The sequence below is a fragment of the Carex rostrata genome, chromosome 10 (assembly GCF_964058835.1).
Source record: "Carex rostrata chromosome 10, lpCarRost1.2, whole genome shotgun sequence".
Taxonomy (NCBI): Eukaryota; Viridiplantae; Streptophyta; class Magnoliopsida; order Poales; family Cyperaceae; genus Carex; species Carex rostrata.
The window spans coordinates 8841158-8865851 of NC_135927.1; the positions used below are offsets into that span (position 1 = coordinate 8841158).

General features: G+C 32.3%; 2 protein-coding genes and 1 non-coding gene across 5 annotated transcripts; 1 reads left to right on the forward strand and 2 right to left on the reverse strand.

The window, feature by feature from the left end:
- Positions 1 to 510: 510 nt before the first annotated feature.
- Positions 511 to 1186, forward strand: LOC144560955 (protein NDR1-like). The gene has a single exon (XM_078310175.1). The coding sequence runs from the start codon at positions 512 to 514 to the stop codon at positions 1097 to 1099; it is 588 nt and encodes a 195-aa protein (XP_078166301.1). The 5' UTR covers position 511; the 3' UTR covers positions 1100 to 1186.
- A 9307-nt stretch (positions 1187 to 10493) lies between these two features.
- Positions 10494 to 10574, reverse strand: TRNAL-AAG (transfer RNA leucine (anticodon AAG)). The gene has a single exon. It is a non-coding gene; the product is annotated as a tRNA-Leu (tRNA).
- A 2324-nt stretch (positions 10575 to 12898) lies between these two features.
- On the reverse strand, positions 12899 to 18840 carry LOC144560348 (transcriptional regulator). 3 transcript variants are annotated; one of them, XM_078309514.1, is made up of 13 exons: positions 18711 to 18840; positions 18404 to 18614; positions 17382 to 17585; positions 16233 to 16414; positions 15943 to 16069; positions 15575 to 15763; positions 14804 to 15478; positions 14552 to 14707; positions 14380 to 14465; positions 14233 to 14284; positions 13994 to 14059; positions 13673 to 13704; positions 12899 to 13435 (listed from the first exon to the last, which is right to left on the reverse strand). In XM_078309514.1, exons 2-13 carry the CDS (start codon positions 18536 to 18538, stop codon positions 13138 to 13140), a joined length of 2202 nt encoding a protein of 733 aa, XP_078165640.1. In that variant the 5' UTR covers positions 18539 to 18614; positions 18711 to 18840; the 3' UTR covers positions 12899 to 13137. The 3 variants fall into 3 exon arrangements, with proteins under 3 accessions (XP_078165640.1, XP_078165639.1, XP_078165641.1); XM_078309513.1 differs by having other exon boundaries at positions 18404 to 18590; positions 18711 to 18837; XM_078309515.1 differs by having other exon boundaries at positions 18404 to 18611; positions 18711 to 18831.
- Positions 18841 to 24694: the final 5854 nt, after the last annotated feature.

Here is a 24694-nt window from a genome sequence, read left to right on the forward strand (position 1 = left end):
ACCCGCTTGCGCCCTGACCTGCTCGTGTGACCCGTTCGCACCGTGGATCTGCGCACCAACCCGTGGATCTGTGCACTGACACGCTCGCTTTGACCCGCTCACGTCATGACCCGCTCGAGTGACCCGTTCGCAGATCCACGGTGCGAACGTGGCGGAATCTGAATTCCGATTTTTCGGATGGTATTCATTTAATTCTGACTTTTTAGGGTGGTAGGAAAAAAAAAACGGCATGATCGATCTCCCATATTAAAATATGCTAGGAGACCAAATTTACAGTTAGGTTTTTTAATCAATGGATTTTCTATCTATCTACAAAAAATAAAAAAAATAAAAAATTCTGAAAAATAAAAAATTCAGTCTTCAATCAAATTTTAATATGGAGATCATGTTAAAGCAATGGATTGGATGTTAAACGCCATTTTGTTCTGATTAATTTCCGTTGTAGCAGGCAGGTTGTAAAATTAAGATGGGGAACAATGAAGTGACAGCAAAGAAGATAGAGGCGGCAGTTATGTTGCTTCTGGCCATCCCTACTTTATTGATATTATGTGTGATATATAACACATTTCATTTTCACCCTTCTTTTGAACTGAACAAATTCTACATTCCAGCCCTAGACAAATCTTTGAACTCTTCAAAAGATGCAAGTATATCTTTTGATTTCACCTTGAAAAAATTCCGCATTCCAGTCCTAGAATATTTCAAGTCTCCAGATGTATTCTATGATCCTATAAATGTAACATTCTATGATAGCCCAAGCCAGGACCACTCTATAGCCAACTTCACTGTACCTAAATTCGATTTAACAAAAGATGAAGTTGAATATTGGGGAATGGCGAACGCAACAGGTCTTGATTTGGATGGTGCAAAGCGGGAGATCACGGCTAACGGGTTCAAGGTTTTCCGGGTAGGCCTCGAAGCATCAGTGAAATATAATTTTTTTCACTTTTGGAAGACTAAAAGGTATGGATATAAAGAAGGTGTTGATGTGAAAATTGGTGATACTGGAGCAGCAGAAAAATTTGGCAATGATTTTGTGGGAATTAGAGCATTGATCATGCTCAATTTTATGGTGCTGGTTTTTCTCAGTTCGTATTGATTAATTATGCCGTAATTTGTGTTCTTCAATGTAATTTAGATCGATATGATGCTTGGTTTAAGTTTTCTTTATGAAGTGCTTCAAATTGTATGTTTATTTTTATTAATACTCAAATGTGTGGCTTTACAATTCACAATGTATTAATTATTCAAATATTAATATATATTTTGTATGTTGGCTTGGAAACAATAAGAGCAAATAAGACTTCTTTCTTAGGAATTCATCAATTAAAACTCAAATGTTTCTGTATACCCTTCTATCGAATTAATTAATAACAATAACACATGGATGGATAGCTAGTTTTCTCCTGAGTTTGTTCTAATTGCTGGTTAACTGGGGAGAATTGATGTTAATATTTTTTAATATGGACCACACTGGAGAGAAAGTAAGATATATCTTTGTTTTTCATTTTTTAGCAAAGTTCAAGTTTCGAACATGCAACTTTTCATACAAAAAGTATCATGATTAGGCATGTTGAGATTTATGTATGTTTATTGCATTAATAGTAACTATAGGGTTATATTGGTAAGAAAGTAATTATAGAGAACCATAGGGTTACGAATGTAATTGTAACGCTTATATAGGCTCAAAAGAACAAAGAAATAAATACAATTCATTTTAGACATATTTTCTATTTCTCTTTATGGTATCAGAGCTGAAAAAAAACGAAACCCTAAAATTGCTACAGTAGACGCTATAGTAGCCGCATTTTTACAGAATCAGATCTAAGACAGAGCACAGCTCTGCCAGGATCGCCGGAGCTCCGCCTCCTCCCAGGGGGGTCGCCTGACCCCGCTGAGCACTGTCTCGTGCTCAGATCAGCCACCAGTGCTCCGCCCTGCCACCTCTGAGCTCTGCCCCGATCTGGTCTGAGATGACCTAGGTCACCTTGCTCCGCCTGATCTCCTTCACTCCGTTCCGCCTTCCCTCTCTCTTGGCCAAGCACAACTCCGCCTAGGACAGCCACCAGCTGCCGCCTACTGTTCTTCTTCTCTCTCTCGACTTGATCTAGGTAGGCCGGCCAGCCACCTAGGGTAAGCTTCTTTGCTTGATTTGGCTGAGTGGGGGGCCTACACCCCACAATACCCGAGAGTCGAGTTCTCAATCGGATTTGATCGGGTTTGGGCTCGTATCTTGATGAGGTAGATCAAGTTCGGGTCAAGAAAGAGAAGAAGAAAGGGGGAGATGATGTGGATCTCGATTTTAACAGTGTAAGATCGGGTCTAAGAGAGTAATAGGAGGGATTCGGACTTGAATTGATACATGAGGAGTATATCTGAGTCCGATCAATATCAAAGGAGAAGACTGGCAATACGTTTGCGAAGGCTTGCACGAAGCTGACCTCTTATGAGATGGCTGTCATGGTGCGACGAGCGTTGGCCGTGTACCAAGCTTCTGTTGAGAGCAAGCCAAAGGTGAAAAAGGTTGAGCTGCCACCTATCGGCATGAGACTCGAAGGGAATGATCTTGGGGGGTACTTAACTGAGGAGGAGACCCGGATTAGGCTACAGGCTGGGGTAGCAGGACTTCCAGTCACACAGGTAACACAGGGTTCAGAGGTGAACCTCGACGGTGTTACAAATGCGATGAGGTAGGTCACCTGAAGCAGGCTTGCTCTAAGCCACAAAAGGAGAGAGATACAGGTGGGAGGGGCAGTCTGGGACTAACCCGTGGACCAACTGAACCAGACTGGATCGGACCAACCCGTGTGGGTTTGGACCATGGTCCTTAGCACGGATTTGGACCATCCTCTTCAAATTTAGACCGTCTAATCCGAACCGTACGGAACCGTGGACCGGAGAGACCCGTAGACTGGGGGTTTTGGACCGGACCGGACCGTTTGTAGCAGATGAATGCATATTTTTGTATTGGCCCGACCCTGACCGGTTTGCATTCGTTCATGATTTATTTTAGAAAATACCGTTTCCAAGAATCTATTCAAACTTATATTTTCTTCAGTTCTTACACGTATATATATACTGACTAGAGGTGGAAAATTAAGCTTTCAAGTTTTGTATTTTTCGTCGAAGTCAGACAGCTTTTCATTTACAAACAAAAGGTTCACATCATCCCATTTCTTTACCTCCAAAATTAATTAGGTAGTATGCATGTAGGTCATTTTTTTTTGTTGACTTTGTTGAAAGTTGTGACCAAGTTAACAAAATCAATTATATATCCAACTTTAATTTAATCCAAATTAATTAAGTCTATATAAGGCCTCCTTATCTCCAAGCTCAGCAACAAAAGTTGTCAACTAAGACTATATCAAGTTTTCCAATGAATCAATTAAACAAAATCTGCAGTGTAACACATGATGTATGAATGGATGAACTTTCAAGAAAAAAATTGAAATGATCGAACGATCTGGAGCCAGGCACCATCCAAACTTTCAATTGCATCTCACAAAATCATGAGATTTAATGGTTCAGAAATGTCTAGATATGTTTTTCAGATTTCTAATGTGTTTTACAAAATGTTTCAGGAACAATTTCAAAGATTTTGTGTGTTTTTGAAATAAAAATTAGATAGAATTTAAACTTTTCGTTTGCATAGGAAGTCAAAGTAATCCGAATCCGATCCAATTTGAGACGACCTGAAATTTGAAAAGTACTTAAATTGGATGGGCTTAAACTCGACCCGAAATCCAACAATGATCTCATGTTTAACTAGCACGAATCCGACCTGACCCATCTGATTGCCTTCTCTATATTAACAAAATTAGCCAACTTTCACCTGAAAACTAAAAAGATATATCTTGCTTTCTCTCCAATATGAACCACATGAAGGAAACATCAATTCTCAGCAGTTAATGAGCAACTAGAACACAACTCTGGAGAAAACTAGGTATATTTATTCTGGTATTGTTTGTGCAACTTGAAACACAAAATGGTAGTATCAGATTAGGTTCCCGGTCTGTTTCGATCTAGAAGGGTATTGCGTGATTTGTTTTATAATTGATGAATTCCTAAAGTAATACAGTGTGAATTGTAAAGCCATATTTGAGTACTAATTAATTAATTAATAAACTAAACATACAATTGCATGCACTTCATAAAACAAACTTAAGCGTGCATCATAGCTAGCCGAAATACATTGAAGAACGCGAATGCTGGAATAATTAATCAATACGAACTGAGAAAAACCAGCACCATAAAATTGAACATGATCAATGCTCTAATTCCTACAAAATTATTGCCAAAATTTGAAGCTGCTCCAGTATCACCAATTTTCACATCAACACCTTCTCTATATTCATACCTTTTAGTCTTCCAAAACATGTAATAATCATACCGCACTGAGGTTTCAACGCCTACTCGGAAAACCTTAAACCCGTTAGCCAATATCTCCCGCTATGCGCCATCAAAATCAAAACCTGTTGCGTTCACCATTCCACTATAATCGACGACACCTTGTATATCTAGATTGATTTCAACAGGTACAATGAAGTTTGCTATGGAGTGGTTCTGGCTTGGACCATCATAGAATGTTACATTTATAGGATCACAGTATATTTTTGTATCATAGGCAGAGTTTCTCAAGGAGATATCGAAAACAATACTTGCATTTTTTGAAGAGTTGAAAGATTTTTCCAGGGCTGGAATGTAGAATGTTTTGAGTTCAAAATTAGGGGGAAATTGATAGCAGTTTCTGATTGTAACTGATAAAATCACTAATAAAGAGCCCCAAAAACCGATATGAACTAATTTTTTTTTACTAAAGAAATCAGAATCTTGTCTGGTCAGTAAAGGTGTTCCTCCTCCTTATCATGTGGAAAACACGGGGGAAGACCATATTTGATTGTTCCTCTTCTTTTGCAAATGAGAAAATATTTCTGTCCACTGGGTTTTGTCCACCATTTGTCCACAACCTTATCCACTTTCATTTAACTGTCTTTTTACAGTATACAAGATTTAATTGAAAATTTACAGTATTATTTGAAAATTTTACAGTATACGAGATTCTATTTTACAGTATGCAAGATTCAATTGAAAATTCTACTGTATACAAGATTTAATTTTTACAGTATACAAGATTTAATTGAAAGTTCTACTGTATACAATATTTAATTTTACAGTTCTGTTGATTCAATTTTACAGTATACAAGATTCAATTGTAAATTTTGCTGTGTAGAAGATTCAATTTTACAGTATATAAGATTCAATTGAAAAATTTATTGTATACAAGATTCAATTTTACAGTATACAAGATTTAACCTAGTGCGGACGCTAATAATTAACTCTAACTGCCAATAACCGCTAATAACTAACTCTAACTGCTAATAACTTCTTATAACTGTAATTTCTGAAAGTACAGTTTGAAATTACATTTATTGTGTCATGTTGTGCAAGTTGCAAACTTTTTTCTAACTATCATGGGACCACTTCAAATAGTTGTTGGATGTTTTGTGATTAACTGATATATTTTATGTGATATATTGTATAATTATACAGCATGTAGAAGTAATTTTAAAGTATTCGCGCAAGTCAAAGCTGTGGACAAATGGTGGACAAAAAGCTGTGGACAATTAGACGCTTCCTTTGCAAATACCTGCTACAATATAAATTAATCAGAAAAAAAATGGAATACAAACACACAACATAATAACACAAAATAGAATTTATATGTACTATATATATAAAACTTGCTATTTTAAACGGGAAGAACAATTTCAGTTCATTTTCTTTATACTAAAAGTTATGAACAAAAAAAGGAGCTTTAATTTAATTAATTCATACCTAGCCTTTCGCAGGGAAGGAGCATCTGAAATTTAGTTGAGAACTTTTGTTGATGAGCTTGGTGGAGATAAGGAGGTCTTATATAGAATCAATCTGTATTAAAAATTGGATAAATAATTTATTTTATTATTTAATTAGTACCAATCATGTCTCAGCAAAGTCTAACTTGTTCATATATTATGTGAAACCGTCGGTACAAAAATATAATAAAGAAAGAAAGACCTAAAGACTTCATCCACATCTATAATATAAAATTCTATAACTCTGCACGCGACAAAATTAATATTGAGACTAAAGAAATGGAGTGATCATATGAAGTTTTTGTCTTTCGTGAACGTATAGCTGATTGAGACTAAAGAAAATATTAACAAAATTATAATTTGTCAAATTAATATGTTAACTAGAGAAATTGTTTGCACTATATATAATTTTACAAATGCAATGCTTACTTTTTTTCTGTTTTAATACAAACTATGACCCTAACAGAAGATATATAGGTGGCCAAAACCAAATTTTGAAAGCAAGTTTTTATATATGCATGACCTTAATCCTGATATGTATTAAAAAAAATTATAAAAATCCAAATAAGCTTTCAACACCAATCCAAATAAGCTTTTCTTTTTTGCTTTCTCTTTTCTTTTTCTTATTATTATCTTTTAATATTATGGGATTAAATACAGTCCGTTGGACCATGTAAATACGTTTTTATCAATGAAAAATCGTAAGATGGCTTCTTGCCACCTTACCCTCAAAAAAAACTTCCATCAATTTCAAGAAATTGGGCTCTTTAACAATGTTTGAAATAGTTCAAAACAACAATATTAATGGCCTTCAAGTCATACATGACCCCGATTTTTTTATTTATATCCAAAAAAATATATAAATTTAAAAAACTAACCAAACTGCTTGTTATTTTCCAAAACTACCCAAACCGGAAAAAAAATTTCCGGTTTCAATACCAATTTCCAGAAAAATTTTTTCCGGAAATTGGATCCTAAATCCGGAATAATTTTTTCCGGATTTAGGATTTCTTTTTTTTTTGTTTTTTTTTTTGCTAAATCCGGAATATTTTTTTCCGGATTTAGGATTTTTTTTTTTTATAGGAAATTTTTTTTTTCTGTTTTTATTTATAATTTATTTATTTTTTTTATTGAGGTATTACAAATATTTAATATATTTTTTAAAAAATAGATGGAATACTATATAATTTGATTTATTCGAAAGACTGCTACAAATAATCCGGATCAACATTTTTCATGCCGGATTTTTTACGGCCGTAAAAAAAAATTATAATATAATATATGTATATGTATGTATATGTATATGTATATATAATATAATATATGTATATGTATATATAATATAATATATGTATATGTATATATAATATAATATAATATATGTATATATATGTATATATAATATAATATATATGAAAATGAAGATACAAAATATGAGGTATGATGAGGTATAAAAAATATGAGGTATTGGAACCCTCGTTTAGTGCCTCAAAAATTCAATTTAAGTTTTCGTTCAACGGTAGGCATTCAACGATCGGTATTTTCAAAGTTTTCAAAGTCCAAACAGTCGATCCAAACCGTTCAACATGATGGATATTTTAAAATGTGCTTGCAGATCAAATTTTATATTTTTCTAAATTTTTTTACTATTTATTAAGATGGGTACAAAAATTCAATGGTCTGAATATAGATAGCGATTTTGTTAAATACTTAATAAATAGTAAAAAAATTCAAAAAAATATAAAATTTGATATGCAAGCACATTTTCACATATATATTATATTATATATACATATATATACATATATTATATTATAAATACATATATTATATTATATATACATATACATATATTATATTATATATACATATACATATATTATATTATATATACATATACATATATTATATTATATATACATATACATATATTATATTATATATACCTATACATATACATATACATATACATATACATATATTATATTATATATACCTATACATATACATATACATATACATATACATATACATATACATATATTATATTATATTAATTTTTCTTACGGTCATAAAAAATCTGGCATGAAAAATGTTGATCCGGATTATTTGTAACAGTCTTTCGAATAAATCAAATTATATAGTATTCCATCTATTTTTTTTTTAAATATATTAAATATTTGTAATACTTCAATACAAAAAATAAATACAAACTGAAAAATGAAAAAAAAAATTCCTATAAAAAAAAATTTCGGAAAAAAAAAATCCTAAATCCGGAAAAAATTATTCCGGATTTATGATCCAATTTCCGGAAATTGGTATTGAAACTGGAAAATTTTTGTCCGGTTTGGGTAGTTTTGGAAAAAGACAAGCAGTTTGGTTAGTTTTTTAAATTTATATTTTTTTTTGGATATAAATAAAAAAAATCGGTACATGACCCCTTTAATTAATCAAGTCATACATTACTGGTTTAAATAACTTTGGGAGATTCTGACATATGGGACCATATGTAAGGACCCTCCAGCACAATTTAACTTCACAAAATCATCTTCTCTTCAATTCCATTAATTAAATTTACCTCACTTTCAAATTCTGATATGATATCTTGCTTTTGTCATTTTTGTTGCATTCTCCAGGGTTCAAATTTCTCTGTTATCTTCTTTTTCCCAACTTCCGTTGGAAATTTTATGATTCTAATTGTTAGTCTATTTGATATGCGGTTTCTACTGAATAAATGAATGTAAGGTGTAAGTGAACCTTGATGGTAACCAAACTCTAGAATAATAACAAAGAGATTATACTCAGGCTCCCTTTCTCTTTGATTTCAAAAAGTTTTAATGGAAATTTTTTTTTTTTGGTAAATTTCTCTCTTTTTTTCAAATTAATTTGAGAGATTATAGTTAGGCCCCCTTTCTATTTTGTTTTTGCATGGTTGATGCTTCATGACTTGAAATATTAACCGTTGTAACTTGGTAGCATCTACCAAGCTTTCAAAAAAAAAGAAATATTAACCGTTGAGAATTTGAGGATATTGTAAGCAAAATGAAGATATTGTGCAACACACAGTTGAACTTCATCATGTTCACAAAAAAATCAAGCAGTATATATTATTTATCAAATGGGAAGAACAATTGCTGATCATGTATTTTATACTAAAGGTTCCGTAGAAAAAAAAGGAGCTAAACGACAAGCTATTAGCTTTCATCATTTATCTAACAATAATTTTGTTAACCATTTTGTAATATTCAATCATAGGGTTACTTAGTTATCTCTATAATTTTAAAATTTTAATTATATATATTGAAATTTAATTGAATTTTATTTTTCTAAATGTTCCTGTATGGTTCACCACCCTCATAAAAAAATAAATGTTTATTTGTTACCAAGTAGTTATAGTTAAATTTTTGTAGTTGTGGAGACTTGAGTTCAAATTCCACGTATCATACATTGTGCATTTTAAATCTTAGCCTTCTCAATCAAAATTTTCTGGTTCCGTCTCTAATTGTAACTTGACAAAACAGAACAAAAAAAAAAATTAATTAGTGCTTGATATTAAGTTGCAAGTAGCCCTTGAAATATTTTCTCTATTGGTGGATAGAGGAGGGTTCAAATGCGCCATGGTTTTGTGCTTTAATTATACTTCACATTCTTATCTCAGTTTTCAAAATCCGAACAATCGATCTAAAGTGCTCAACATGATCTTCATAATAAAATATGCTTGGAGATCAAATTTTATATTTTTTTTTTATTGATTAGTTCCTACTTTGTGTGTGTAGCAATTTGTGTTCATTATCAATTTAAATCAACCATAGCCTTTCAACTTGTGTTATTAAAACCGGATGCGTAATATACTTGACAGCGATTGTCAAGGTTTCAAAAAAAAAAAAAAACGGATGCATAATCAAATCCTGTTTCGGTTCAGATAATAGATTAAACTAGCCGACCGTTAGTTTTTATATTTTTATACAATGACATAAAAAAATTGATCATTTATAAAGATCTTAATTTTTCACTGTACGAAATGAAAATCCAAATCCTTAATTATTGGAGAGATGATTGTGAAACAATAGTTGATTAAGTGTCTAATATTCACCTTGTATCAAGACAAATATCTAGTCGCAGGATGGAAAACCAGATTGAGAAATTTATTGTAGATATTAAATAGTTTGGTAACTTGACATTCAACTTTTATTCAAGATAAATGTTTTGTGGTCTGCTCTAATTGTCATATTATGTTTTGTGGAAATCCATACCGTTCAAATTCTTTATGTACGAATCTCAAAGCACAATAAATGATCTCCTGCTTTCCGAATAGGCATCTAAAAAATGTGGCCTGCCTTTAAATAAACTGAAAATTTGAGATATCTATAGAGTTAGAGAGGAACACACTTGTCTCCTCTAAGCTAAAAAATAAAATAAAGAAATACTATTTACTATTTTTTTCTTAGAAAAACCATAAAAATATAATTGAAAGAATTATAAATTAGAACTCGTCCTAAATTTTCACCAAATATACTTATAATTATATTTTTGATATAAAAAAAAAATAACATGGCGAGATTGGGATTTGAACTTTTTCTCCAAATATACTTCTAATTCTATTTTTGATATAAAAAAAAAAAAAAAAAAAAGTTAACATGGCGAGAGTGGGATTTGAACCCACGCCCTTTCGGACCAGAACCTTAATCTGGCGCCTTAGACCAACTCGGCCATCTCACCACTTGATTACTTTTAATTCTAGCTTTTTTAAAACAATATAAGCTATAGTTGATATTGAAAATAATTATAAAAGTATAGCATTTTACTAAATAAACTTGCTAGTGCTACTCCAAGATTCACAAGTCATGCACACGTCTTGTATTTTGATTTCTATCAACAATCATACTCAATTGGTTGAAGTAGGGTTGGGTGTGGCACTATTGAGAAGAAGGGACTCAATTTTGCGGAACTAAATCTGCTGTGATCCATAGGAATTGCAGGGACTCTGCTATTCCAAATCTAACCTTTCAATTTTTGAAATGCACAAATCTCAATATAAGTTGTTTATATGCACAAATCTCAAAACAAATGAAAAGTTAGATTTGGAATGGCAGGGTCCCTGCAATTCCTTCGGATCACAGCAGATTTATTTCCCAATAGCAGGGCCTGTTCGGTAGCATTAGAATAGTGGAATTGAAAGGCACAGGGCATTGTGAGGGAAAAAGGGAATGGACAACAAAATTTATGTGTGTTGTGGTTATGTGTGGAAGGAGTGGAAGGAGTGGAATGAGGCAATTTCAAGAGATGGCACTATGGAGGCAGTTTTGTAAGAAAACCAGTGCAACAAATAGCATAGTGTTGAGGATACTAGAATGTTGTGATAATAGAACTTTTTTTTAATATTATATAAGTATGTGATGTAAACACATTTATTTAATACAAGTTATCTCTACCAAACATTTTAAACAAAAAAAAAAAAAAAACAATCGGACTCAATTTCTTGGTGCCGTAGGAGCTTAGAGGTTGTTAAATCATGCATTTATAATTATTTGCAGTATACAAATACAACATGGATAATCTGTTGATTTGTTTTATTAATTTTCAGATGAATTTAAGACTATAAAGTGTGAAAGACGAGAGAAATAGTTGAATCTCAAAGCTGTACGAATAACTTGCTCGTTTTAATTTATTATTAATTAGTATTAAATTGTGTGCAGAAATGATTCAAACGAATTTAAGCTGGAAATGAACATATTGCAAATACCAATAGCTAATTTCTTAATAATTGGTGGCTATTGTTTCCCGATTTTTGTTTTCTATTATGGGATATCGGAGGCATGAAAGAGAAGTGAAATTCGAAGGTAATAGTAAATCGGTTGCTTTAATTTTTTTTTCTTAAAAATAGTAAATCAGATCTAAATAAGGGTTTTTTTTACTGTTTTGCAGAATTATTGCATGTTATTTTTTTGCTCCTGATTTTTTTATTGTTTCATATTATTTTATATAAAACGTATTAAATGACAAAATCATTAAGATAAAAATGCTAGACAGATATTATGTATTAAAAATATATATATTTAATACAATATCTTGTCCTATGACTATGAGGGAAAAGAAGAAAAGAGAGAGAGAGAGAGAATCCAAGTACTATACAACCCAAAATAAGCATGCAACCCCATTTTTCAGTTTTTGATCTAGTTGCCACACCTGTTTACTGTTTTGGAACCATACTGCTTCTTTCAGTTAAAAAAAAAAAAAAGTAGATTATAATTATTTTAACACCAATATTTCAGCTGGAAACCCCTGCTGCCATGATTGGCTTGTAAAGTATAATTTACATCTATTTCTTGTTTTTATCTTCCTCTAGGTAAATAAGTCATTTCTTATTATTGAATGCATCAGAAGTTAGCCTCTGAGCTTCCTCTCTCTCTCTCTCTCTCTCTCTCTCGCTTTTGTTTTATTGACATTTCAATTTAGAACAGTCAATAACTTTCAAAGATTGGTAGGGTTGGTCTTCAAAACTTATCAAGAAACTTAAAGAGCTGGTGCCAAAACATTGAAGAGAAATTCAAATTCAAAGCCCAATTTTACTGGTTTTGGGACGTTCAAGTAAAACCCAAAATAGGCAAAGACATTACGACAGGCCCCATCCAATAAATATCCATAAATTCATAGTTGACCGTTTGAGATTTAGATGTAGACTAAACAAAATAATAATAATTAATAATCTCACTTCTTAATACAACCGGATTCTTGATGTAACTCAAATTTCAAGTTTGGATCCAGACCGTCCGATCAGAATCTGGACCAATCAGAGATAACCCCTTAGTTAATATGTCAAACCAAATCAAACAATCGGATCCAAACTCTAAATTTGAGGTACCTTAGGTGATATGAGTTCCTCTTAATACTTGGATTAAGGTGATCAGATTCTTCATAAACTATTCCCTTTTTCCCTCCATAATTTAAGCGTACCTATTATGTTTTTCCCTCCATAATTTAAGTGTAACTATTCCCTCAAACGAGCCCACAGAACATTAGACAAAGAGCCCAAGAGAGCAATATACATAACATAGCCCTTTCAATAAGAGGCATATGCATTATGTACTAAGATAATCCACAGTACCTAAACATTACTACAACCTAAGTAAAATATCATCTCTCAATGCATCAAGCACAAGTCTATACCCCTACCTTCTTCTATCTTCACTGACCAAGATATGTTGCATGCACACAGGAGGCACCAATGCAACTAAACCAGTACAAAAAAAAATGAACCAAACTCTCTCCTCTCTAAAAACCCTCAATTCCTCCCACCCTTTCTCTTTGACCTGGTGCCGCTAGCTGACTTGGCACCACTAGCTGCTGACTTGGCGGTGGCACTGCTTGCCTTTTCTGGAGGCCCATTGGACTTCGATTTTGGTGCAGTTTTACCAGCCGAATCCTTAGTCTTTGCATTTGCATCCTTCTTAGAGGTAGTTGCAGTTTTGGGAGTAGTCTCGGCCGGTTCCTTGGCCTTCGATTTGGTAGCGGTTTTGGAACTCTTAGGCGTCTCTTTAATCTCCTTAACCGAGCTTGTTTTTGCTTTCTTATTCTTCGATCTGTTATATTAGATAATTATGTTTCCATTAATTTTGGTTCAAGCATGGTATATTTTTTTTAACTTTACTGGCCTAGCAAAGCATACAACTACGCAGATTACTTCAATCTAGAAAGTAAAATTTAAGATGGGGCTAATATTAAGTGACCTGACTACATAAAATGCTGTTACCTCAGTGATCACAATAATAATTATGAAAATATGTAGACACTGAACAATTAAATATAAAGAGACTTACGAATCTGGGGCAGGAGTTTCTTCTTTGTCTTCCTGAAAAATAACACATATTATTGAGTTAAGTATAGAAAACAGTGAAGATAAAGAAACAATTTATGTGATCTGCTTGTAAAAAGAGAAACCCTGATACTGATAACCAGTCAGTGATAGTACAAAAGGGAAGTTATTAAGAATTTTCATTTTAATAATCGTTCGCTCTGTGACCGACATTCAAGAAATACCAAGTTGATGTAAGTTCATACCAGTACTATTTTGGTACAGCAAACTTCTAATTAGAGCAATTAGTACAAAAAATATTCATTAAAGAGAAAATTTTACTCACCTCAACGAAATCCCATTTCTCATCCTTCAAATGTAACACCTCAATGTCACCATCATCATAGGCAACCTAAGGAAAACCCAAAAAATACTATAATAAGATAAGATCACACAATACGAAGTGGTCAGATTGAGTTTTCTATCAAATTGTTCAAAAGAACTATACCTAAAAGATCATTGTAACAACCTCAAAAGATATGTGTAACAAAACTATGGAAAAAAAAAATTCAAGAGCAACAGTACCGTGTGCCTCTTGTCAGAACGGTTGTACTTCTCAACAGTACCATTGTAGTACCTGGCAGAGCATACAACAGTTCATTATCAAATTTAACCTAACACAACTAATATTTACAATTGATAATATCAGTAGATTCCTAAATTGTAGCTTACGCTTTGTCATCGGGCCACCATACTTTAATCCTCTTGCCAATAATACTTTCATCGCATTTATTTGGCTGCTTCTTTACTCCAGATTCCTATTATTAGCATAAACAAAAGGTAATTTAAACAAAAAAAAAATCTTATATTAAAAAATAAAAGACTATTTTTTTAAGAAATAAACCTTCTCTTCCTTTTTCTCCTCCTTGCCCTTCTCCTTCTCTTTATCCTTCTCTTTATCCTTCTCAGGGGCCCTCTTTCTTTTTGATCCACTGGATTCACCCACATTTGCTTTTTCTTTAGCAAGCTTCTTCGCACTCACCTTAGCAGCAACAATATCCTACTCATGGTATAAAAAAATGTGCATTCATTCATCCCTTGGTCAAGTACATTTTCTTTTTAATTTTTCCCTTAAAAACAACAAAAATATATATACCTTAACACGGATGTCTTGACTACCATCTCCGTCAGAATTAACAGGAGGCGCCTCCACTTCCTTCTTCTGAGTCTTGGGCCCACCTTTCTGTTTTGCATCTCCACTGGCAGCAGCAGCAGCACCTTTTCTTACTGATTGCCTAAGTGACTTCCCCTCTGAGTCACTAGCCCCTTCAACAACCTCCTTTCTAGCTTCCACGGGTTTCTTAGCACTACCCGCCCGACCCCTTTTTGGCCTTGAACCCGACTCAGGAACTGGTACACTAGAATCAGGCTCATCAGGCTTAGGCTTAGGCTCAGATTCCTCTTCCTTCTTGTCAGACAAGACCTCTTGTGAGCCTGACGACTCAGCCTGCTTTGCGGGGGCTGCTGCCTTTCTCTTATTTGATTTGACTGGTGGTGTTGCCTTTGTTTCAGCCTCTTTAGCCTTGGTAGATTTCTTGATGACACGTGAGGGGCGCTCCGCCTTTTGCTTTGGAGAAGGCGGTTCTTCTATAATGGACCCTCCATTTCCGTCAGCTACTGGAGGGGGTTCTACTACATCTCCATTTTGTGCTGCACTGCCAACTTCCTCTGGACATTCAGCCTCGGGATCTTGCTCTTGCTCGACTGCTTTGTCAGACTCCTGAGGCCTTTCATCAGAGACCGTTCGCTCTGACATTTTGCTTTCCTCAGGCTGCAGCACAAGCATTCAATACATAAATACTTAATTTGACACAGAGGCAAGCACATAAATTCATTCTGTCAATAAAAGAAAAATAATTAAACATACCGCATTCTTTGCTGAGGCCTCAACATCACTCTGTTCCATGGCATCTGATGTGTCTTGACAGAGAGATGCAACAAATTTACAGTACTCATTTGATCTGTCTCCGACCATCTCTGTCAGTAGCGGTTTCAACTTGTCGGCACAATTGCGAATCACTTTCTCCCCTAGTTTGAACGATACTGACAGCTTTTCCTAATATTAAATTACAAAAAATCTATTTGAGATATCAAAATAGGAGCTGTTATATTAATACTAGCAAACTAATCCATACCATATACGAGCATAGTTACACTCTTGATATATAATTAAGGTCAACTAAATCTTATGAAGTAATTAAACTAATCCATACCATAAAAGGAAGATAAGCATACCATTCTATCCTTTCTAACACTTTGAAGGAGGGATGACACTAGCTCCTTTGATATTTCTTCACTCTCTTCTATGACAAGGGACATTATAGTCTCCATTGACGTAAAAATATTTTCCTGATGCTTCAGACTGCAATCAAAGAAAGCTTAATTAGAGTAAAAAACCAACAAAACTCCTTAATTTTCCATACTAAATCTACTGTTTTACAATCACAAAGCTTGAATTGGAAAGAGATTTGATTTTAATGGTACATAAATTTTGGAAAGTAATAAACCAAGCATTCAGCATTTACCTTATTGTCTTGATGAAATGTTGAAACATATCCAGTATCAGGTCGTCACACTCCAGATCAAGCATCACAACACAGGATCTCACCTTAGCCACTGTCTCTAGAATTGAAACCCTTTTCAAGAACGACCTACTATTCAGATCATCTAGTCTCTCAAATGATTCCACAATCCTTTTGAACAAATCCTAGTATTATACACATTATACAATAAAGCATTAGATATGACACCAGCAGCCTTATTTCCCAGAAGACCAGATAATTGTGTTATTAGTTTTAGCTTTTAACCATTTGACCAGATAATTGAGTTTGGATCCGGGCCGTTCAATCTGCTCTCGCACGAATATTGAAAGGGAATTCCACCTCAGGCCGGATTGGCCCAAATTCTGATCAGACGGTCCGGAATTCAACTCAAAATTTGGGTTACTTAAGGGGACCCAGACCCATTTTGAATTACATTTAGGATTCTACAAACTTCAACAGTAAGCACAAGTTTATTTCAGGTTTCGTGATAAATTACTCCGACACCTTTTCTGTCACTAGAATCTAAGCACAAGTTTATTTCAGGTTTCGTGATAAATTACTGCGACACCTTCTCTGTCACTTGAATCTAAGCACAAGTTTATTTCAGGTTTCGTGATAAATTACTGCGACACCTTCTCTGTCACTTGAATCTAAGCACAAGTTTATTTCAGGTTTCGTGATAAATTAATGCGACACCTTCTCTGTTACTTGAATCTAAGCACGAGTATATTCGAGGTTTCGTGATAAATTACTGCGACACCTTCTCTGTTACTTGAATCTACAAACTTGTTTTTTCACTAGGTGCCATTACACAAAACATACCTTAATTACAATATCACATATCTTAAATGTTTACTGGCACTGCATGTGCAATTCCTTTCCTGGTGTTACTAAATTTTTGTTCTGCCTTAATTACTTTGATGCCCTCACACATAATAGCACCTGTGTATTTCAGGTTTCGAGTTGGATCTACAAACTTGTTTTTCCACTAGGTGCAATCACACAAAACATAACGTATTTACAATATCTCATATCTCAAATTTTTTTACTGGCACTGCATGCACAATTTTTTTCTGCCTTAATTACTCTGGTGCCCTTACGCACATAATAACCACAAGTAAAAGCCAATACCTTCATCAAATCATCATCATAGGGGGCATCAGGTGCAGTGATACGGGTGACCTCACTGATACATGCAGCGACGGCCACACGTACATCGGTGTCAGGGTGCGATAACATCCCCTTGGCAGCTAGGGCTGACATCATTGGCTTCAGTGCTGCCATCATTGCTTCAGACGGCGACTGATCCACCCTTGCTAACAGTGACTCCGCTTCCTAAGTTAAAAAACAATTTGATATACTTGCTTAAATCACGCGCCAAATACAATTTCCAGTTTTGACAAGGGCTTTTAATGAAATCATAATTGACCGGAAAGTTAACCATTCCGCGCCAAATACTCGAAGCATCACTGTTATTAAAATTATTAACCGTTGGGAAGTCTGTTATGGTGCTATCTTTCAATTTAAACATAACAGAAATAAACAGAACAAAGATTCAAATTTTATCTACTCGCACCAGAATAAGTTATTTGTTCTGACAGAGATTTCTGTTTAATATGTTATTTTAATTATTCTTTTACAATGACTAACAAGAAAATAAAAATAATAGAAGGAAACAAAGTTAAGATAGGCTATTAAAACCCTAATTTTTCTCCCAGAGCCTCAAAATACATCTACAATCCATCAAAACCTAATTCCAGCCAAATAGTGAGAATTGAGAAAATGGCTTCAGAAAACTAGGGTTTTGAAATATGAGAAAATGGAACTTAGAATTGGCAAGAAAGGAAAAAAAAAAAAACTGATAGGAAAATCATGTGCTTGACATATATAGGTTTATAATGATTACCAAAAAAAAAATTCTTCTCTTAATTAAAAAAATACTTAAACAAAACAAGCAGTTCCTAATTTGTTTCCAAAGGGCTTCTACAAACACACATTATCGAGCATAAAAACCTACTAAAACTTGAACAAAAATTTCAGAAAAATAAACAAAAAAGGGGGGGAAATTCTCACATCGAGCTGAAGAACCAAACCAAACACCCATGAACAAAAATTTCAAAAAATAAATAAAAAAAGAGGAGAAAAATTCTCACATCGAGCAGAGGGAGAAGTTCGTCAGCAGAAGTCGGTGGAGACTCAAGCTTATCTCCAGACTCTTTAATTTTTTCTTCTAGGTTTTTGTTTTCGGGGCTCGTCGTACTCGCCATCTCAGCCGATCTTCCTTCCATTGTTGTACGAACAAAACCCTCAGATCAGATGATCATCCAAGGAACCAAAACCCTAGAATAATTCGGAAAAAAACTACTACAAAATACACAAATAGAAACCAGATCAGAACCAACAGAGGGATGAAGAAATACAAGATTTCACGGATTTAAATAGAGGAAAGGAGGAGCTTACGAGAGAGTATGAACCTAGGGTTTCTTCCCCCCCTGGTAATAAAAACCTTCCCGAAAGAAAGAAATAAAGAGATTTCTTTTTTTTTGTTTTTTCTCTCTATCCCTTGTTTTCTCCTTCGCCTTTGTTTTCTCGTGCTCGACGGGGGGGAAATAAATCTTCTGTTATTCAAAAGGAATAACAGGAACCTATTATTCTCATCCTTTATCGGTGATCTTCGTTGAGATTCGCGTAAAAGAAACTTTAATGGTTTGGATTGTAATAATAGGTTCCTGTTATTCCTATGAAATAACAGCAGATTTATTTCCCGACGAAGAGGAACTCTTTATCCTCTGCATTAATGCACCGTTTGAGTTTAGATCTGATTGGTTCGATACATATCAGCACGAATCTTAATGGAAAACCGGTACAAAACTCAACGATGCGGTAATGCAGAGGATGAGGACTCCTGTTCGAGCTAGGTGCTCTCGATAAAGAGGGAAAAGATTGTTTTAATTATCTCCAGTAGTTTTAACATGGAATTGTCCAGTACATCTTATCTTCTATCCTGAACGTTCATTTCAAATTAGTGTCATCTCCTGCTGTTGAAAACGGAGGGTACGGGAGATAATGGGTCGGACTCGCACCAATTATGGAATTGCGTTTACCGAGCACTCTGGAGTCCGGAAAGGATTTGCTCTTTCTAGATCCCCACAAAATAAATTTAGGGACCATTTCGAAAATTACACTAACAATTTGATTTGATTGCGGATTTTATTTTTAATTCATCATTGAAAAAAAAACTTTTCAACAAAGTTTTTTTTTTTGTAATTTTCTTACAAGACTGGTAAAAATTAGTGCATTAGAATGATTATTTCTAGTATTATAACATTTTTAATTAATGAATGTGTTGTATATTTAAAGGGCTGTTTTTGGTTAGAAATGTTGTGTGTTGCTAAGACCAGGTTTTAGGAATTAGAAGGGTTCATTTTTTGTCATTTTCTTCTGATTTAGTCTGTATATATTTTTGTTTCATTTTCGATTATTTTTTATAACATTTGCAGTTATAAATTATAATCAATGAAAATAACTCTCAAATTAATTATAGTATATTTATTTAGATGAAGATGTAACCATTGTTTAATAAAAAATGTTCCGAAAATCACCATCACGTTTTGAATATACTAGCGTAGATTTTGATGTATCAATGACTAGAACTGTTAACTATGTACATAGGGGCGGATTCAATGTGTATGCCATTTTTTTTTCAAAATGTATATATTTGTGCGTGATTTTCTATATAATTTAGTGTAAAATTCTATGGATATTGTAAAATTGATCCCTATTCAGCATAAAAAATGTGTATGATTGACCCTCTTATTTGTGTCTGAGACCCATAACTTGAAAGTCTTGCTCTGCATGTGCTTGATTCACACTTAACAAACATTGGCTATATTTAAACTAACTTTCATAAATGTCAATCTTGTAAATTATATGAAGTTCACACTTAATTAACGAAAAAAATAACAAACATTGACTATATTTAAACTAACTTTTATAAATGTCAATCTTGTAAATTATACGAAGTTCACACTTAATTAACAAAAAAATTAACGGGTTTATACTTTATATGTTTAACCGCATGCAAATTTTATACAAAATTTAAATTTATATGTAATTAACACTATTTGTTATTTAAATTTATATGTAATTTATGCTAGCATGTTAAAATCAATATTTACAATTGTCAAATGATAGATTAACAATTTAACACTAATGATAAAATAATTTTCATTTTGTGTATATGTTTCGATTATTCTCTATTTAGTTACTATTTTGTTTGTTGTTAATTATTCCATATTTAGAAGGTTGTATTGTAGGCAATTTAACATAATTATTTTTTTGCCAAGATGATGACAGGGATTTATTTGTAATTTTTTTAAAATTTCGAATACAAAGGGGGCATATTTCAACTTCTTCAAAAGAGAACTAAGAAACTTTAGCTTAAGTCCTTCTAATTTTAAGATTTATTATCTTTGTCATAAGTATCTTCATTTGTGGAGATCCTTCTACATTTAATCATTTTTTCAACTAAAAGCTTAATGTGCCATTTTTTATCTAAGGATAATTTCATGTATATCCTTTGAAAATAAAAATAAAAACTTGTGTATTTTCTTCCTAAAATTCGTAATATCATATTTATCCTTCTAAACTTCAATTACTCACATCCGAAATGGATTTACTTGAAATATATGAGGGTCAATTGACCTCTTTTATTAATTTCTTGCCAATATACAATATTTTAATATGTTTCATCTAATAGCGAAACAACAAGATCACTTATCATTTGTACTGAACACCTTGTTAAAAAGTTAAAAATGATGTCAAATTATCAATTTTGGAAGAAAAAAAAACATATTAATGTAGCAGTAATTTCACATAGTACTAGAAAAAATTATACTTTTTTGACATAAAAATAATATTAAGGACCATTGTATGATTCCCACAACATTAAAAAAACAATCATTTTTTTTATTGTCATTTCTGTGGCAATTAATATATGTCGTTACAAAATTAGATTGACTATTATCATTATATTCTCGAATCAGATGGAAGAAAATATTTTTTTTCAAGCAATTTTGGATACATAGAAGGTAAGAAGAACAAAATGGAGGCGAATGGAACAAAAAATCAGACAAAAGACATGCTATCATAGACTATCATGTACCATTTTTCACTATTTAAATTGTATTACAAACGCTAGTTGAAAAATAGAAGGGGAATGTATTTTTTTTCGTCCTAAAAATGTGTTCCCACTTAAACTATGTAGTTTGTATATCGTAATAATTTAATTTGCTTTGAAATCTAAATAGAAAAACTCTAGGAGGATTTTTTTAAATATTAATAATCAAAATTATTTAAACGAAACAAACACCCAATGTACTGGATTTCTGAAAAACACATTGAGTGCTTGTTTCATTTAAATAAATTTGTTTATATTTATTTTAAAAAAATTCTCTAGGAGCATATAATTTATATTATATGCCAAATAAATGTAGGATGGAACAATTACTTAATTGGGCTTTGGGAACCATATATTTGGGCTAGTGGGCTCTCTAGGCCTGGTTCAGTCCCATGACAAGTCAATGTTACAAGTCTACTAATTTATTTTGCTTCAATTAATTATTATCAAATTCAACGGTTAAAATTTTTTTTTAAGTTTTACTCATAAATGATAATTTATATATGAGATATACTTCATAAATGTTCATTCAATTGATTCTGATGTACGTTATTTTTACAGTTACAAACAATTACATCTTTTATATATGTTTATTTTATTGTTTCATGCATTATTTTAATATTATATGTATAAACTAAACTATTATTATTTTATTGTAATAAAGAAATTAGATATTTCATTCAATGATAAATGTATCATTCATTGCACAAGTTGATATATGATACATGTCATTTATAGGATTGACTATATGAAGTATTGTTGTAATATAGATAATATTATATTAAAGAGTCGAGCTAGTATGGCATCGATAATTCGATATCATATGACACTAATTTTCAAAATTTATTGGATAGACTTCAAACGATTAATCTAAACCGTTCAAACTGATTTTTTTACTTTATGAGTAATGTGTTTACATGCATAAATTTTATTTTTTTTCGAGTTACTTTTTTTCGAGTTATTTTAATGTTGAAAAATGAATATATTAAAATTAACTTGAAAACTCCCACATTTTTCCGCTTGACTTGATACTGAATGAGTTCAAAAATTTATAATTTTTATATGTAAACGCACAACTAATGAAATAGATCAATTTGAACGGATTGGATTCACTGTTTGAAATCGATTCAATAAATTTTGAAGTTGATATTATATAATTTGAAATGACATTAATGTCATACTAGCCGGACTCCATATTATAACAAGACATGTTTTTCTTTTCAATTGCTAATGTACTTCCACTTTGGATCTAGGTACTTGAGAATATAAAAATGTTACGTTGTGATCGAACACGTCATATTATAATAAAGTACATGCATTAGTTATGTGTCGTGTTTATTCTTGTGTCGTGACTACTTTTCTGAAAAAATGACCCAATACAATTTATACCATTGTTAATTCAAACAACAACAAAAATTTATACCATTATTAATCCAAATAACATAAAATTTATACCATTATTAATCCAAACAACAACTCAAATTTTAGGCACTAAATTTATCTTTTACACATAAATTTGTTTACTGAATTTTTTATGTTACAATTATTTTACAAAATTAGTGTATATATTATAATCTCCCATTTTTAAGGTACAACCCGTCCCTTCTTAATTAGTGTATGTATTCTATTTATTTTTTTGTCCAATTATCCTCTTGTGAACTTTTAAGTATGTTTGTTGGGAGCTAGAATAGCAAAATTTGAGATTAATATATCATAATAAAGAAAAAAATAGTAATTTTCATATTAGTGTGAAAATGATGTTATTCGTATTAGTACAAATATTGTTTGGATTGTACATCTGAAATAGTGAATAGCTGTAACTGAGAAAGAATAGTGTCAACAACGTGTTAATTAAGAGGAAAGGTAGACAAGTGAGATCTCAAATGAATTGTCATGAAATGGAGATGACAAAAGTGGCACCAACTTTGTCACTTCAGAATTGTGTTGGCGAAAATCCAAAAAGAAAATATTGTTTCTGTCCTCACATTTCTGAATAGTAGATATTTCAACATATATATTTGTGGCACAATTTCCTCAGTGCTACTCTTGGATTATGCTAATTTTCGTTGGTTCATATTTTCTTCCAATATGCTATGTTATTTTATATGATATATATATTTACCAAGACTGTAATGAGAAACTTACAGAAAATGCCCCTACTTAAACATTCATCATATTTATTTAAAATAATTAACTAAATTTAAACAAACTGGAGGGGTTATTTTTCATCATCAAAATACATAACTACTATTTCATTTGCCAAAGAGAGATTTAAGCCACCAAATTTCTCTTGATTCTCTGGAAGTGTCATTGCTCTCTGGTGGAGTATCATCTTGGGATGTTTTGCGGAGCTTCGAAACATCATATCCATCTTCTTTTGCTTTCTCTAAAAAATGGTTTTGAGCAATACCCCTGAAAAACAAATTAAAATAAGTTTGAAATCATCAATACTTTCAATTGAAAAAAAATATGTGGTCTATATTTTTAATTAAAATATGTCGTCTATACTTTTAATTGAAATATTCCGTCAACATTTGCAATTGAAATATGTTGTCAGTAACTTCAATTGAAATATATTATCATCAATTCAAAAGACTCTTCAACTTTAGTACAAATTTTTCATATTTAAACCAAGAGACAATCTAAATGACCGAATAAAACATGGTGAAATGTCTCAAGAAATTAATGGGAATGTCATCTAAAATTGGTATAATTTCAATTTTAGCTATGATAGTTGATGTTATACAAGCTACATATGAAAAATGCCTCAAAACTGACATGGATGGTTGTATCCAAACCTTTTGAAGGCGAGCAACTTTTACTAAAATTTTGCCTATGGTTCTCAAGGCAAAAACATGGCATAGCTTTGCTTTAACTAGGTTCAATAATGACACATTGACACTATATTGAAAGTAGAGTTTGGCTAGTATAACATCAGTGTCATTGCAACCTATATAACACAAACTCTAAAACCTATCAAATCGACTTCAAACGGTAAATCCAAACCGTTCAAACCAATCTACTTCATTAATTGTGCGTTTACATGCAAAATTTATAACTTTTCGAATTTATTTAGTATTAAGTCAAGTGGTCAAATGTGTGAGTTTTTAAGTTCATTTTAATACATTAATTTTTTATTATTTTTACCGCTTGATTTGATACTAAAATAACTCGAAAATATAAAAAATTTGTATGTAAATGCATCACTCATAATGTAAATTGATTTGAACGGTTTGAATTAGTCGTTCGAAGTCGATTTAATAGG